Source organism: Drosophila gunungcola (genome assembly GCF_025200985.1).
Source record: "Drosophila gunungcola strain Sukarami chromosome 2R unlocalized genomic scaffold, Dgunungcola_SK_2 000004F, whole genome shotgun sequence".
Classification (NCBI taxonomy): domain Eukaryota; kingdom Metazoa; phylum Arthropoda; class Insecta; order Diptera; family Drosophilidae; genus Drosophila; species Drosophila gunungcola.
In genome coordinates this window covers 566,733-584,230 of record NW_026453167.1, presented here as the reverse complement: position 1 = coordinate 584,230, position 17,498 = coordinate 566,733, and the positions used below count along the sequence as shown (strand labels likewise).

The 17,498-nt window shown below is 38.3% G+C and overlaps 2 protein-coding genes across 10 annotated transcripts in view; both read left to right on the top strand.

Annotated features, from left to right (window-relative positions):
* The first annotated feature begins 409 nt into the window (after positions 1-409).
* Positions 410-9,494, top strand: LOC128254290 (regulator of G-protein signaling 17). The gene is made up of 7 exons (XM_052983247.1): positions 410-1,970; positions 3,039-3,357; positions 3,567-3,575; positions 5,660-5,737; positions 5,808-5,869; positions 5,942-6,230; positions 7,007-9,494. Exons 2-7 carry the CDS (start codon positions 3,047-3,049, stop codon positions 7,089-7,091), a joined length of 834 nt encoding a protein of 277 aa, XP_052839207.1. The 5' UTR covers positions 410-1,970; positions 3,039-3,046; the 3' UTR covers positions 7,092-9,494.
* Positions 9,495-12,873: 3,379 nt separating this feature from the next.
* Positions 12,874-17,498, top strand: part of LOC128254288 (protein grainyhead) — a 46,928-nt gene continuing 42,303 nt past the window's right edge. For all 9 annotated transcript variants that reach the window (XM_052983241.1, XM_052983238.1, XM_052983234.1 and 6 more), the window contains exon 1: positions 12,874-13,223. The gene's annotated coding sequence lies outside the window, so the exon portion shown is untranslated. The remainder of the gene's footprint in view (positions 13,224-17,498) is intronic.

Sequence of the window (17,498 nt, the reverse complement as noted above, 5' to 3'; positions counted from 1 at the left end):
AATCCCCACCGACCACAAAAAAAATATTTCACGGATCTAAAAATGTTATCTCACTGATTTAAGAAAGTAAATACGTTTTTAGTTTACTTTCCGGTTTCCAAAAACAAACGGTATTTCAAAATCAAATCAAAATGCAACTTTGTACGCCGATATTAAGTTTTGGCCCCAAAGCTTTTGGGGAAAATTCCAGCAGAGCAAAGAGTCCCGAGCTTTATTCTCTTTGTCCGACTCGCGCACATGTCATTCTGCTCCCAATCTCTCTCTCTCTCTGTCCCTCTCTCCTGTGTGTACCAGGAATTCTAACTGTATAGCTATGCCACGGAGCTTTTCGCTCAGCCCACCTTTGGAGCGCCCCTGCTTCCCACTACCCACTTTCCACATGCCATTATCTTGGATTCTCGGGAGGAGCGCGTGCATTGGAAAATCAAGAGCTGGCGAGACGGCACTGCTTGGAAATCAGTCGCCTGTCTTTGCCCGAGCGGAGAGAATATCGAATCTCGAATCGCTCGAACCGACTTTTTCGAGGATTTTGGCTTCTGGGTGCCTGTGTGCTGTGTGGTGAGCAGCCAGAAAATCGCAGAGCGCAGAAATCGAATGGGAAATCGAGAACGAAGGAATATAAAATAAAATATGGCCGAGGGCGAGATGTGAAAATGGAAATGTGAAAATGCCAGTCCAGGCCATCGTCGAGTGACCACGAAAATTGCAGTTGCCCCACTAATTCGTATTCACACAGCAAAAAAAATCAAAACGAAAGCAAAGCACAAGCAAAACATTTTCGGGGCAAAAAAAAATATATACAAATATACACACATTTCGATTCCAATTCTAGTGGCAAAAATTCGTATGTACTCGTCGGTTGCTCCTCAAAAACATACATACACACACAAACGCGTCCCCCTTTTCCCGCCCACCCGATTCGCCACCCAAATTCTCAAAGAAAATACGTGTGTGTGCTTGAGTGAAAATATGAACGGAAGAGCTGGCGATACAATACAAAATAAAATAAAACAAAATCAAATAATATAGATAGCTAGATTAAGGCAATGGTCAACAAAGGAACAAAAGCAGCTGACTTGTGAGAAGTGCAACGACCAAACAAAAATCTACATGTTGCAGCTGTTGCAGCAGCAACATCATTGCAAGTGGAGAAAATCACGCATACGCCCCATCCGCCCATCGGGCCAAACAATGCGCTCCACTTAGCCAAGTTGCGTGTCAAACACACTTGTGTGTATATGTATATGTATATCAGTGTAATGACTAGCCCAAGAAATAAATAAAGGCCAGAATAACCAGAGCCAACAACAACTACGGGGGCAGCTCCAGCTGCTCATAAATTTCGTAATCGTAACGCTTGTGAAATGTGCCCCTTGGTGCACGGGGCCATTGAATCGCTAGATTTTCGCCCGTGAATCCAGAGTGGAATATGTAAATGCCGTAGGCGCCACCACCAACAAATAGTTCGCACCAACACCAAACGTACCCCAAAAAAACCCAGAACCCAAAAACCAACGCAAAGTCAGGATCCACGATAGGTATAACAACTCGAATAGTTATCTGAAAAATCGAAAAGAATTTCTGGAATTTTTGGGCATGTAAAATTTCCCAAGGAAAACCTGTGAAAAAAAATTAACTAAACGAAAACTAAAGCTAAAACCAAGAGCAGCAGGAGAGAGAGAGGGAGGCAAAGAGCGCCAGAGAAAAAAAAAATTATTAGCAAAAACATAAATACGTAACGGCCTCGTACGTTCTCCCTTTGCCTTTCCTCCAAGGAAATATAAATCCGAGCAAGAGAAGTCGAATCGAAGAAAAGAGCACGAGAGAGAGAGGGAAAGAGAGAGAGAGCGGGTGAGTGGGTAGGTCAGTGGCAGTGGGCGGTCCGCCAGCTGGGGCACCAGCACCACCATCACCACCCACTTTCACCTCCACCTCCACCACCAGCGTCAACCTCAACTTTCAAAGGGCAGGTAAGTGCACAGGGAAAAAAGAAGCAGATAACTGCGGAAAGTTTGAAAATTAGGAGTCCTCCTCCAGATTTTATTTTCGAGAAATTAAGTAAATTTGAATTTGCATTAAGCGTGGGAATTTGCCTGTTGCCCTATTTTTTCCAGAAATCGTAACTACGAGTCAGGAGTTAATGGTTGAAAACCAAAATGCTTATGTGTACATGACAGTTCGATTTCAATTTGTTCATTGTTTTATAAAAATTGTAAAACAACTCAATATTAATATTGAAAACAAAACTTACTCAACTTATACAAGTTAAACAAAATAAAATTGAATAAAAATATATTTACAAAAATCTAAAAATATTAGTTACTTTTAATGCAATACCTTTCAAATGAGACAATACATGTCCTAAAGGACGAATGGATAATGTGATTGAATGAATCCCTAAAACTCATTATTGAAGAACATGTGATATACCATATGAAAGGTATTGCTATTGGTTTGATCTATGATGATCAGGAATAAGTTTGATATATAAGTGCATTTCAATAGACGTTTTGCTTCCTTTGCTTATAAAGCATCAGTTGAAATCGAATTTAAATTCCAATTGATGTTTTTATTAGAGATCAAAAACATTTAGGTAGTCAGGCTCATGTAGTTTTCTCGTTCACAAGATGTTGTCGAGTTCAATTTGCTTCAAAATTGTTTGTTTTGCTTAGTAGACACCAAGTTCTTGTGTAAAAAAATAAAAGTTGACAGACACAAAATTGAGATAAATGTTAAAAACAAAACGATAAGTATTGAATTTAATTATGGTGAACAAGTTAATATACTAGTTTTACATTACTAATATTAATAATGCTCATTATCTTTATCATAATCATGCAAGTTTATTCATTTCAAAATCGTATCAATAAAACAGTAACTATGACTAGACAATTATCAATTAAATTGTTAGTGAGAGATAAGAGGCAACTGGCAATAGAGATTTTTCTCTGTGCGACTGGGATTTTCCTACACCCACACCCTCTGCCCTCTGCCCATTACCTGGTTTATTAACGTTTCAATTTGTGCCTTTATTGCAGGTAGCGGCATGTCCTGCACCGTTTCGGAGCTGCCCAGTGGCTGTCGATTACGCGGCATGACTGCATCCTCACAGCAAAGTGCTGCCAACAATAGTGGCAACAATGGCAATGGCAACGGCGGTGGCGGAGGAGTAGGCATCGTGGGGGGCGGCGGAGGGGGTGGCAGCTTGGGCGGAGTATCGCCCACCGTGGGCGGCGGCAGCGTGGGAGTCGGCTCCACGGCCAATGTCCTCCAGGAGTCCAATGCGGCCACGTTGCAGCGGCCCCAATCGCAGAAGCCCTGCTGTTTCTGTTGGTGCTGCTGCTGCTCCTGCTCCTGGTGAGTACCATCCCATATCCCCATCCCCATCCCCATCCTCAAACACAGCCACATGGCCCATTTGTTCAGCGCTCAAATACTCTGACACGAAATCAATTTCTTTCTCGTTACCGCGCTGCCTTGACTCAACGTTCTTCGGCCACAACAACAACAACAACAACAACAACAACTACCAATGCCAATAATACCAACCACAACCGTGACAACAGGGGCAAATGGTAAGTACCCTCCTTAAGCACTCATACTTTCCTACACCGCGAAAAATAATCAAGGACTTTGGTTTGGCCTCATAACTTTATAGTTTTATCTTTTTAAGGACTTTTTTAAAATAATATTTTTTTTCTCAATGTCTCAATTTAGGAGTATCCAATATTATGATTTATGGAGAGTTAGACCGATTCGGGATATTTGACTTCAAAACTCTATAGTTTTATCTCTTTAAGAACTTTTTCGAAATAATATTTTTTGCTCAATGTCTCAATTTAGGAGTATCCAATATTATGAAAAATCCTAGAAAATCTAGATTTATGGAGAGTTAAACCGATTCGGGATATTTTATGGGATTTTGATATTAAATGAAAAGTTTAAGCAATTATATGCATAATATAATGCAGTTTAAAACTCCCAAAATATAACAATTTTTTGGGAATTTGAGTTTTTTCTAGGTTTTTGATTTAAAACTTTTAATCGAAAAATATATTGTGAAGTTTTAAGGCAGAGCTAACATTTTCTAAGAAATGTTTGGCGAGTGAGAGCGATTTGATATATTGTATGGGTTTAAAGTTTGATTTACAATTTAGTAGTTTGTTTTTGGACTATTGACCAAATTGATATGTTATTGACATGCAATACAGGGGCTCTCTAGTTTCTCGCAGTGCAGTCATGGATAGGGCCACGGTTACGGCTATGGTTATTGGTTTGGCTTTAACCATCGCTTTAGCTTTGGCTATGGCCACTGACATGGACGTGGACATGGGAATGGAAATGGACATGGTTGTTCAAATGAAAGTGGGCACGGACACGGTGGCCTTTTCTCCTAGCAGCTGGCAACGCCGTTTAATTTCGAAAGCTCTCTTTTCCAAAATTTCGAACTTTCTCCCTTCCTGGGCTTTCGCTCTTCGGTGGAACTCTTCAATGCACTCAGTGTTAGTCTCTCCCGCTTTCATTCACAATTCCGGGAGCAAGTGGTCGGGCAGCGAAAAGCTCTCTGGGGGGCACTTTTCAAATCAAATATAAATAAGTATGTGGCGGCTCCTCCGCGGACTCCTCCAAGTGTTGCATGTTTTCGTGAATGAAATCGAAAGTCTTTTCGACCCGCCCCCTCAATCGCCTACTAGCCACCCCCTCCGCACCTTTGTGTGCCCAAAAATAGGGGTTTCCAGAGGGCCAAAAACCCGAGAAAACCCCCAAAACCTCCAAACCCCTGACCACGTATAATTTGATTCATATATGCGAGTATACGTGTATGTATGTGTATGTACGGCTGTGTGACTTTGATTAGGCATTGGGCCAGCGAGTCGCTCTGATAACTGTATTGCAGATAAGGGAGCTTTATCAAGTTCGAGTACTCTGGTGCTCTGTCTCCGGGCTTCGTAACCCAAAACCGATATGACATTAGCCCATCTACAGTGGTCACTCCTTATTGAAATTGTTGTACTTTCAAGTTATATAGAAACATAGAATCGTCGTGTATGGCAAAATTGAATAACTTAACATCGCAAACTATTTAAATTATATTACAATTTGCTTACACAACTAAAAAAAAAATTTTAGATAACGAGTTAAAAGAGGAAATATTTGTACATCGCCAACATTTTTTTTTTTTTGACAAATTGTACACTTTGCCTATTTTATCTATAAAAATATACATAGTTTTGTCTCGTATGTCAAAAGTGGATATATTGAAAACTGTTGAACTTGCTAATTACATTTTGCATAATCCAAAAAGAAAAAGAAGGCATTAATTAACGCTGATTAATTGATTTCCATTAACTATATCCTAACTCCATTTACCTCAACTCCATTTATTTCTAATTTTGTATACTGTAGTCACCTTTATATATAACAAAGTGATATTTTTTACACCTAGTTATCTACCATTTGTTATCTAAAAGGTTGTGCAATAGAGGGGCCACTGTATTTACATATTTATGCTATTTTGTGCCAGTTAAAAATGAGTCAGGCTGAGCGGCAATTCAGCGATGAATAAAATTGTAGTCTACTTAAAAGGGTGATTGATGAGCTGTAAAATCAAAACAATCGACATTTAACAAGTGCCCCTCGGCTTTTCTTATCTTTGCAGTCTGGCCATTAAGAATGCCGATGAAAATGCGCCCACGAAGCGAGATCTCGTCAATGCCGAGTTCCTAGATGGCGAGCAGTGAGTTTATGCAAATAAATAAGTTGAGAAAAAAGCAAAAATAAAACGTACATTATTTTTACATTTGCAGACCCACCCTGGAGGAAATCCGCAGCTGGGGCAAGAGTTTCGACAAGCTGATGAAGAGCACAGGTGAGCCAATGAAAAATGGTCTGTCATATGGCTGATCCATATTAATGTTTCTATAAATACGTTTGTTCCCAGCTGGTCGAAAGGTCTTCCAGAACTTCCTGCGCAGCGAGTTCAGCGAGGAGAACATCCTGTTCTGGCTGGCCTGCGAGGACCTCAAGAAGGAGAGCAGCGCGGAGCTGGTGGAGGAGAAGGCGCGCCTCATCTACGAGGACTACATCTCGATCCTGTCGCCCAGGGAGGTGTCGCTGGACTCGCGGGTCCGCGAGATCGTCAACCGCAACATGATCGAGCCCACGACGCACACCTTCGACGAAGCTCAAATCCAGATCTACACACTGATGCACAGAGACTCATATCCGAGGTAAGTAGAGATGATCCGAAAGAAAATTAAGGTGCTTGAGATGGTTTTTATTCTTATTTAACACAATAATATTATTTTAACCGTTGACCCTAATTGTCAAACGGATTTGGATTGATTTCCTTTAAAATGCTCCAATTTTGTGGACATTGCCTAATAGTATTTCAAAAATAATGCTTTAAACTTATCCATAAACAACAAAATCTTAAAATATTTCCATCAAGACCACTAAGTCCTTTTAAAATCAAAATGTATTTCCTTTTTACACAAATATTCTATTAAATTAAATGTCAAATGGATTTGGATATGTGTAATTTTTTAACATTGTTTAATAGTATTTCAAAATACTATTATAATATTTTAAATACTTTATCATAGATAACCAATTTTTAATTTTTCTTTTAAAACCAAAAATAAATTAAACCAAAAATATTCTTTTAATAAATTAGAAAAATAGATTTGGATTGATTGCCTTTATATTCTTAAAGTAAATCATTTTCATAAAGTGTTTGTGATGCACAAATTGAACTGGTTTCTTTGGAGTATCATATTAAGCAAAAACACAAAGTTCGGAGAACATATAAATCTTGAAATAAGTCTTGTAATGTTTAAAGTAAATCGATGATTTTCATCATGCAAAAGTTTTCATATAATTTTTGCAATTGCTTAGGCTTATGATATGCACAAAATTAACTGATTTTTTCTGAAAAATATATTTAGGCTAAGCCCGAAATTCTGAAATTCTGATATTGATACTTTGCCTTCCTTTTTTTCGACAGATTCCTAAACTCGCAAAAGTTCAAGACACTCGCTCAACTGCAAGACAACTCGAATGCCGGCTCCAAGGCGGATAGTCCCACTTAGAGAGGATCGCCTGGGCCTCATCGGATCCCGGATCGGACTTTGGGCCTATTCAGTTGCGCTGTATTGACTTCCGTTGTTGCTCTCCATGGGTATTTCCCTGGTTTTCCGCCCCGCCGCTGCTGCAATCGACTAAGCAATATGTATCCATTAGTAGAACCATTTAAGCAGCCCCGAAATCGCGAGTTTCCGGATCCTCGGAGGGGCGGGGAAGCCAGACGATGTGCATTATGCGTAAAAAGGATTCCTGCTCTGCCTACGTTCTAGTCGTTAACAAACCAAAGAGTCAAGCACATACACTAAAGAGCTGGTTTGACCACAGAAAGCATTTTCCAAAGAAAACAAAAAAAAACCAAACCAAAAAAATAACAGCCAGAAAGCTAATACGAAACGAGCGACACAAATAGCATCTATTGTAATACTAGTGATCTAAGAGACGTATTAATCAAATTGCAACAAAGATTACGGAACCCGCTAACCGATAAGTAAATTTAAACGTAATCAGAAACCGCAACGTAACAGAAATACTTTTTCCAAAAAAAAACAACAAAAATGAAACAAAACAAAAAAATCTTTTTAAACGTATTACATAAATTTATAAAATTATATATACAAACCAGCTTATATATATAAACGGATATATAGAGACATTTAACGTGACTAGTTTTGAAATCGTTTTAGGTCATACGAGTAATGACATCGAAGCATTTTGTAAATACCACAGCAGACGGCAACACTTTCTACTTTCTTATGAAAAACCAATGAGGATCAAGTCCTTTCTTAAGCAAATCTTGCAAGCCCATCTTGTGCTGTACTTTGAGCCAGACCACAACAGACCATATTCCCTATAAAGTCTTTACCGAAACCAAAACAAACGCATAACTAACGTGTACTATATTATTTAGATGTCGAGCTGATTTCCAAGCCGAAAGAAGAACGTTTCGCAATATCACTGCCAACAAAAAAAAAAAATCAGAACTTCGCAAGAGATATATCCTCTCAAAATGTATTATGCAATTGTTTTTTTTTTTCGAGAAGCGGAAGTTCCAATAGTTTCCCCTTCATTACCCCGACTCTGCATTAAAAACTATATATCGAAAAACAGTATTACAAATAATAACAAAAAAAAACAAGCGAAAAACAAAAGTATGGTTAAATTTAAATTTTAGCAAAAAAGTTGTCGAATTGAAAACTAAAAACATTAAAAAAAACAAAACAAAGAGTTTATAAGTCAAAAAACACAGAACAAGCAGGTGGACTTTTGGTTCGAACCCTGGCAAAAAGTTAACAATGTATTTTCAATTTTAAGTTGGTTTACGTTTGACCTTTGACCTTAGGTTGGCTGTTTTTTGAGGCACAATATTAAAGTACAATTTTCATGTGCGTACCTATGTTGCGGGGAGCAGGGAATGTATTTTCGTAGCTAGTTGGTGTGCCTAGTTTTAATGCATCTATCGACACCAATTCTCACATGAACAAGAACAGAAACAGAAACACAAACATTAACTTTACTAGCATTTAAGGATCTTCCAGTTCTTCTTAGAAAAAAATTTACCATTTTATTTCTTTGCAAATCAGTTATTAATCGATTTTATTTTAAAACTTAGTTGTTGAACAGGGCTGAAACAGATATCTATATAAATTTAGTATCAATGCTTATAGGTAAATAATTGCTTTTCAAGTGTCTGAGATTTTTGGACAGCCCCTACATAAGTTCCTATGTTTTTATAACAGTTCTGACCCGTTTTAAGATCCGATTTCCGAACTAAATAAATCACAGCCTCATACTTCCGATTCAGTCCCTAAAAACTTGACTTTTACGCGTCACTCAGGCTGCTACTTGGAATTGAGAATTCGACAACCGCTTTTGCATTATTGAAGGTGGCGGAGATCGGCTGATCGGGGCCCCAAAAACAAAACAATGTCTGTTTCCATGGTTTGTTAAATTAATTTTAGGCATTCAGGTAAGGCACAACAATGTCCTGGCTAAAAAGGACGCGCGGAGCGAAGAAATATTTAATTGTGAATGTTTCTCTTCGGTTTCTTACTTTGCAGAACGGACAGATATAAGACTTTTTGAACCAAAAAACAAAATATATAAGTACATTTAATACGATTGTTGTTTGTTTAGTTTTATACACCGCCACACTCGCACACACAAAACACGCGCACACACCGAGATACATGCATATATATACTACTTAGCGGTATATGTACAAACGTAATCAAGTTTCGACCAGTTAAAAACCATAAATTAAATTTACTACAACAAAAAATCAACTAATGTGTAAACGGCAAAATCAATAAATACAAAATGGATTAAACTAAGCCTAAATTTAGTTTTAAACATTTAATATATTGCAACAATAAACCGAAATGAAAATAAAACTCAATTTCAAACTTGAAGACTACATTTTTGTAAATGGGCGCCTGGTTAAAAAAGTAACACATTTTTCTTCATTCTTAACCATTTTATTTATTTTAGTTTGTCTATTGCCGAAGATTGTTATAGTTATTTACAAAGCGTTTTTTGCAATTTGTTGAAAACAATTTTAGTCTTAGTCAATTTATAAAAAACTTTTATTTCTTGCAGTAATAAGTAAATATTAACAAGTAAATAAATGTTTTAATTTTAATTGTAATATGTAAGGAGGAGATATACAATTTAAAATGGCTTATTTACATATTACATTTATTTTCTTGATTGATCACTATTTATATAACACTTGGCATTGTTATACATCAAATGGGTATCCTGAGTTTGCGTTTTACGCTTTCTCCTGAAAGAAAGAAGAGTTTAAAATATAATAAAATTAATCACAAATAATCCTTCAAATTGAATGGAAATAAGCTTTCGAATTGAGAGTCTACTTTTCAATTTGAAAAGTGAATTCAATAGATTTCGATCCATTCGTCCAAAATGAGTTCAGATTTAAAAAAGTAAACACTTACAAAAAGGTTAAACAATTTTAACTTACATAAAGGCAAAATGAAAATGTTTTTTTTTAATATTACACTTATTTAAGTAGTCTAGTCTAGTATCTTTATGACTTAAAACAAATTTATTTTATTCTACAAATATTGCCAGCAGAAGTATTTTTATTTTTAAATGAGAGTTTGTACGTTTAAATTGTTTGAAATTTGTTTTCTGTCTGATGGAACAAGGTTTTTTACACTATTTTAACCTGAACATCTGAGGTGTACCCTTGCATATTTGACAGTAAAATCAGTTAAAACTACAAGTGTATTTTACACTAGGTAAAAATCGAAATCCATCGGCGTAAACCAGGTGGGCACGCTGCTCCAAGCCGTTCTAAGCCGCAGCTCCACGCGTGCGCATGCGCAGCGCCACAAGACAAACAGAGACGGGAAAGAGCGAGCAAGAGAGAGGGAGCGAGTGGGCGAGGGAGGGAGACACCCTTTACCGTGGCGGAAAGCACACAAGCTCCGTCCGTCCATTCGTCCGTCGATCCACACGACACAGCGCTGATTGCCGCCGCCTGTCGATGTCGAAGTGAGGTTGTTGTAGGAGCTCAACTGAGGTTAACCGACGGCCGGGCCCAAGGAGCGAGCGAGAGGGAGAGGGGCTTAAAAGCGGGACGGAGAACGGCGGAGGCTGTGGCTGTGCGGCAGCTACTTGGCGTATTCGATTGTGGTACATGCACAACTATTTTACGTATGCCACACAGAGAAAAGCAAGTGAATTTTTGTAAATATTTAATGAATAACATATTTCTGCATCTGATTTAAAAACGATTTTTGTTCAATTTCCGGTTTTTTAATTCAGAAAATTTGGCGAAAAATTTACTAAAAAATATAAATAAATAAATATAAATTTGAAAAATAGCTATGTATATTTTTTCATTTTAAAAATAGCTATGTATATTTTTTCATAATTATTATAAATTATATAAAAATCGTCTATTTTAAGAAATCTAAACATACATACATAGACGTGGTATCGTTGATCTTCTTATTATATTTATTTTTAGGACGACGTAAGCCACCTTTTTTGATAGGTTTTTGAATATACAAATACAAGACTATTCAAACTAATTTTAAAATGAATAAAGTTAAGTTACTATTTATTTAGCATACAATTGAAATAAATTTCCTAAAATATACTAATATTGATATTGAATTTTGAATATTTTTGTTAGAAAACTCTGCTTTTATTGCAGTGCTTTTTTTCGGCATGCGATGCTCTCTCTTTCTCCTTCTCTCTGACTGCCTCTCCACCTCTCTCTCACCGTTGTGTGTGTTTGTTTCTCTACCTGATGCCCGATTGCACTACCACTTTCACGGGGCTTACAAGCCGAATGGCAGCAACAACAAAAACAGAACAACAAGTCGGCGACTTCGAAAGCGAATTCGAATTTTCGATGAAATGCTGAGATGAATGCAGTGCCACAGAAATGAACGTGAAGTCAGAGAGATCCGAAAAGCAGGGACGGATTACTTGAGCTGAGGGTCGCTCCCTCTCTTTCAGTCGGTTATTCTTGCACCCTTCCTCTCTCTTTGCAAGTGCATGGCTGAGTGGAAGGTTCGTTGCCTAAGTCTTTTGTACCTGCCTGCGTTTTTGGCCTCTGCAGGTGCACCCACACACATACACATACAGTGGCTACCTGTGTTTTCGTGCACTAGTGTTAGTGTTTCAAGAGTGTAGAGACAACATCATCGATTCGAATGAATTTTTGAGTGGCGCTGTCGCTGCCGACGTCGCTGCCGCCGCCGTTCGCTCAATATCAGTTACGAAAGAGATGAAACCATAAAAAGCAATAATAATCGAGCAGCGCTCTCTCACCTGCGCAGCTCACACGGACAGCACCTTGCCACCAATACAGCGAAACGCCAGACGTCGGCAGAATTTGTGGCAGCGGCGGCAGCAGCGCATTCAACAGTTGAACAATCTCCAATTGACTCTTTGGGCATTATAGCCGAGAGCCGAGATCCAGCGACAGCGACGACAAGTTTTCCGCGCACACGGAAAGTCAGAAAGTTAATACCAATATTATACACATATATACAGATCGGAATTATCGGACTTTATCAACCCAAATTTCCTGTGAATACGCGTGTGTTTCGATCGTGGCGCAAAATCCAAAAGTTATACGCCAAACAAACAAGCAAAAAGTCGCGCTTAAACTTTTTCGAAATTAAATAAAACACACACACGAATTTCAGCCACGAAGAGGAAGAGAAGGCTGAAAAAGCGAAAAAAAAACTCGTGTGTGTGTGAGTGAGTTTCTGTGTGTGTGTGTATCTATGTGTGCCTCTCGGAGAGCGTGTGCTTTTCGAGTGTGTGTGTGTGTGTGCGAGCTGGAATGAGACGCCATCAAAGCTGAGCAGCGAATAATAAAATGCAAAATAAAAATAGTGATTAATAACAGCAGCCAGAACCAGCAGCAACAACAAATGCTAGTGCGGAAAAGCGCGTGAAAAATAGTGGAAAATACTCAACAACAAAAAAAATAAATAGAAACCGAATACGCAAATGCCAGGCAAAACGCCCCCGAAACGTCCCGCCCTCTGCCCCCCAACTTTGCGCCTTCTAGTGTTCATCAGCAAAAATATTAACAACTATAACAGCAGAAACATTAACAACAGCAGCAGCAGCCACTACAGCAACAACGGCAGCAACAACAGCAGCAACATGACCAGCAGCAGCAACAGCGAGTTGTTAAAGCCAATGCCAGGCAATTGTTAGGCCAAAATGCACAAACACAACAACAACAACAACAACAGCAACAGATCCACATACCACAAAGAGTGGCATATTAGAAGCGGCTAAAAGCAGCCAGCCAAGAGCATTGTGTAAGCCAAAAAGGCCCCAGAGAGCCAGGCTAAAAGCCCCCAGACGCACAACAACAACAAAAACAGCACAAAGAGTGGCGAAAGGTGCACCCACCAGCAAAACAGCAACAACCAGCAACCACATTTCAGTTTAGCTCCAGACTCCCAGGTTACAGACTCCCCGGATTCGAAACTCGCAACTCAAAACTCAAAGATCCAGCTCCAGTTCCAGCAGATCCAGCCACATCCACCACAGTTCCAGCTTGCTCGAGTGCCATAGATCCTCACCAAGTGCCAAAATCCGCATCCTGATCCCGGAGCTCAAGGCACCCGGCCAAAAAAGTGAGTAGAGCATCCTACCGAGAAGTGATTATAAACGCATCAGGGTTTGTAGCCCTGGTCGGTTCAGACAGGGATTACACTGCCAGAAATAACACCTCTTCAGACTCATTAGCATTTCGCCTTTTAGAGCTCGGGATATTCCATAACAATAGACAGGGATTTTAGAAACAGGGGCAATAAAACTACGAAATTTTGGGCTTACCTAACGAACTCCTTAAATAAGCTACTGCTAATTGCTGCTGTATTGTTTATTATATTTATAAATTTATCTCTGGTTTGTGGGATGGATATTTAGAATTGAAGTGAGAAAAAACATGGTTATACTTTTGTCTTATTATAAAATAGGCTTATGAATGTAAACAAATTTTTGTAATTTCTAGTAATTTTTTCATTCAGTAACATTAGATGTTTTAATACAATTATTGTAATCATTTTAAATATTCTTGTACTTTAGAAACATATTAACTTAAAATCCCTCGAAATTGTTTATACCAACAGCCACAAATATGTTCTAAAGAATTATTGGCAAAAATTAGTGCGTTTTGAAGATCTTATAATTAGTTCAATGTTTTTCAGCATTGCATTTTAAAAAGTAATTAATTAATATAAATATTAAACATTTAAAAGATGTCACGTGCCAACCAAAAATATCTTTTGTTTTTCCTGCAGACTCTATTACCATAGTTTGTAAGGGTCTCCAAATTCTAAATTATATAAAATATGATTTAAATGTTATATTATATTAACCCGTAGTGTAGTGCTCGTTTTAAAACCCATTCGTTTACAGTGGACACCCTGTATGTTGTGCAGACGTATGTAGCCTAAGTCTTTCGATCCCAGCCTCAATTTGTGTTGTTGTTGTTTCTGTTGGTATAGTTGTTGTTGCTGTGCTATGTTGTTGGTGGTATGGTATGGTATCTTTCGCGCACACATTCCTCTTTGTTTGGTTTTATTTTGTATTTCGAAGTCGCCGCTGTTCGCAGGTAAGGCGCACAGGTATTGGTGTTGCTGTTGTGTTGCCAACAATGCCTTGCTAGAGCGGGAGAGTTGGCCATAAAGAGCGGGAGCGAGAAGGGATCACAACGCCTCTGCCTCTGCCTCTGCCAACGTCGACGTCAGCTGCGACTGCGACTGCGCCGCCTTCTTGTTCGAAAATCGATGATGTTGCCCAGTGTTTTTGATTACGTTTTCCCCTGGACTTTTGTGCTGCCTTTTGCTCTTTTGGTCTTGTGTTCTCGGCTTCTTTTTATTATGATTTTTATTTTATTTTTGTTTTTTTTTTTTTACCTTCTTGATGATGGTGATCAATTTGGGGCTGCGATTATGGTACAGTAAAATGAACATCTACGCAGCACACACACACACACACACACACACGCACACCGATAGACAGACAGTCACACAGATACATTCAACCGTGAGATACACACACACACACACACACACGCAGCGGCACATGTAACCCACACACAAAAAAAGGGGGAACTTCGTGAGAGAGTTATTTTATTTTCGTGTTCGTGTTAACGTTTATTGTTTTTCTTTTCTTTTGCCTTTCTTCGTTTCTTCGGGCCTTCTTGACTCCGTCTTGCAGCCGTTACCCCACCCCTTCCCACTCCTTGCACGCCTTTATGCCCCTTAACATTCCCATTCCCATCTTACACCCGGAGAAATATGAGGTCATGTATAAAACTCAGTTAAGCAAAATATGTTTGAAAATGTATGTATTATTATTATATTTATCCAATCAGTTTTAAGTGAGACAGCATTTTTATAATGCTACATCTGGAATATATAAATAATATAAATAATATGTGGTAAAATTATTTGATAAGAATTTTCCATATATTACATAACATATATTTGTTGTTGACAGTTAATTTTGTTACTGACAAAATACAATTTTTAAAAGTCTGTATTATTATTATATATATTTACTTAATCAGTTTTAAATGATACAGTATATGGATAATCATGTTTATCAGGCATTTCTAAGATCATTCGATAGATATATGCAATATTCTAAATTGATTCAAATATATTTTGTATTTCCTTTATGACAGTGTTTTATCTTGCGTCCATTAATTTACCTAGTGTCATTTAAATTTTTGATTGAAAAATCTAGAACCAATCGTGACTTGAATATTCTTTTCAGTGTACCATGTACCATCTACCAACCTTAAGTTTCAGTCTTTGGCTTTGGTTATTGATGCCCAACAACTCTGACCGTTGATGTCTTGGGGTTACGCTGCGCATTTCTTCTCTTGTCTTTTCTCAACTCTTCTCCGCTCTTCTCTCCCCTTCTTCCATTATTCTCCCTAAGTAAGGTAGAGAGACGTAAAATCCAAATTTCAAATTATGTCAAATCTTAATGGGATTCGAAATGGAATTGCTTTTGGTATTCACCTTGTATCTAAAATCGGTGGTATTAGGGGGAAAGGTGATCGGGGAAATGGGGATAATAAAGAATACCCATACCCATAGATCTTGTTGTAGGCGTTGTCCGCATGCAAAGGTTAGATCTGGGGTTTATGTTCACATGTGGAGATTCCAACAGACAGAATGGAAAATATAATTAGTAATTATTGTGTTGGGAGAGGTTAAATTTACTACGTTAAGTAAACTTAAAACGGTTTTTCTTTACTCTGAAGAACGCAGAAGGGGTTTGTAGGTAAAAGAGATAATGTTACAATACCAAAATGTAGCCAACGTTTGAAAGCATTTTTGTAGAGTGTGATTTTTTTTAGATTTATTTTTCAGCTTGATTTATATTGATACTTTTATTCTAGATCAAAATAACTATAAACTACTTACTATGCAGATTTCAAGGAAAACTGACAGTAAATTTAAATTTATCAAGGTGCAAAACTTATAAATATGGAAATTGCTTTCGCTGCGAAAGAGTTCCTTATGTGTTAAGCTTAAATAAGTGTTTGCTTTAGTTTAAACTTGATTTACGATTTATTGTTTAGCCAATCAATACCGTAATTGCCCATTAATTTCCAAGTACATACTAAGACTTGTTTTGATGATCGAATAGCTGTAAATCTTACGCAATACCTATTTTCTTATTAATACTTGTTAAAGCGTAATGTGTTAAGATGTAAATAACGTATTTTATTGCTTGTAGCTAAAAGTTCAACAAACCTTTATTTCGTTAGCATAAGATCATAAAAAATCATATAACTTATGGTTTGAGATATTGGCTTATATTGAAATATGCCAACAGTCAATTTTTCTTCAAAGCAAAAATGATTGTCTATGTATCACAGAAAACCTACATAAAATCTTTTTTTTTAACAACTTGTAAAATACTTCATGTACAACTAATGATAATAATAATAGTTAGATGCCATTCAATTAGGTCGTCCGTTTATTTGTTAGAATTAAAAGATCTCTTATAAATTTCATGGCGCCCCCGGGAGGACAGAGATACGTTTTCTTCAAGAAAGTTTCTTCACTGCCCCCCACAAATCTATTCTATGAGATTAATTGGGATTATCTTGTCCACATCGCTTCCCTTTTGTGGGCATAATCTCTACCAGCAGCTACTTTTCTTGTTGCTGATTTCTTTTGCACCCACCGTATGAGTGATGGGTCTTGGCCAGAATCCATCTATCTGCGATCGCCATTCTCCGCTCTCCTGCGTTCAAGCGGCAAGTTGGAAAGTTTGGCCCCCGAGGGTCTTTCGGTTGGTCTTATACTATATATGTGACCCAGTTCGATCGATGCGATGGGATTGCGATCGATTGCGAACCGGGGTGTTGATGTTGGTTTAATTGTTTCCTAATTGCCTTTCGACTTTCTTCAGGTAATCACCATTAATGCTGATTGCGTGTTTTTTTTTTTTTTTTTGCCAAAAACTAGTCTATAAGGCAGAGACACACGCCGCCGCATGACACTGACCTCACCTACTAACGGAACCGGGCTCGAGGAGCCCCCGATATCGTCGTGAACTCGCCGGCTTGGTTGGGCTGACAAAACGGGTTTATCCACATCCAACATCCACATCCCAGCTGAGAAAAACGGCAGCAACACCAGTGAACTCTGCGGCAGCACCAGTAATTTTTTGGCTTTATCATCAAACAACAATATGGTGGGGGGGGGGGGACTGGACCTGCACCTGGACCTGGACCTGGACCTGAATCTGAACGTGGACCTGGACGTAGACCGAAACTGAACCTGGACCTGAACCTGGGCAAGGCGTGGAACCAGAAAGTCAGCCTTCTGGATTAGGTCAAGGATTGAGACGCTCTGTTGCTACCGGTGTATTTAAGT

What these genes read in the sequence shown, in the direction of transcription:
- LOC128254290 (XM_052983247.1), top strand. Translation starts at nt 3,047, where the DNA reads ATGTCCTGCACCGTTTCGGAGCTGCCCAGTGGCTGTCGATTACGCGGC. An exon ending in GAGTTCCTAGATGGCGAGCA is followed by an intron (nt 5,738 to 5,807) that starts GTGAGTTTATGC and finishes TTACATTTGCAG; the next exon opens with ACCCACCCTGGAGGAAATCC. An exon ending in CACAGAGACTCATATCCGAG is followed by an intron (nt 6,231 to 7,006) that starts GTAAGTAGAGAT and finishes TTTTTTCGACAG; the next exon opens with ATTCCTAAACTCGCAAAAGT.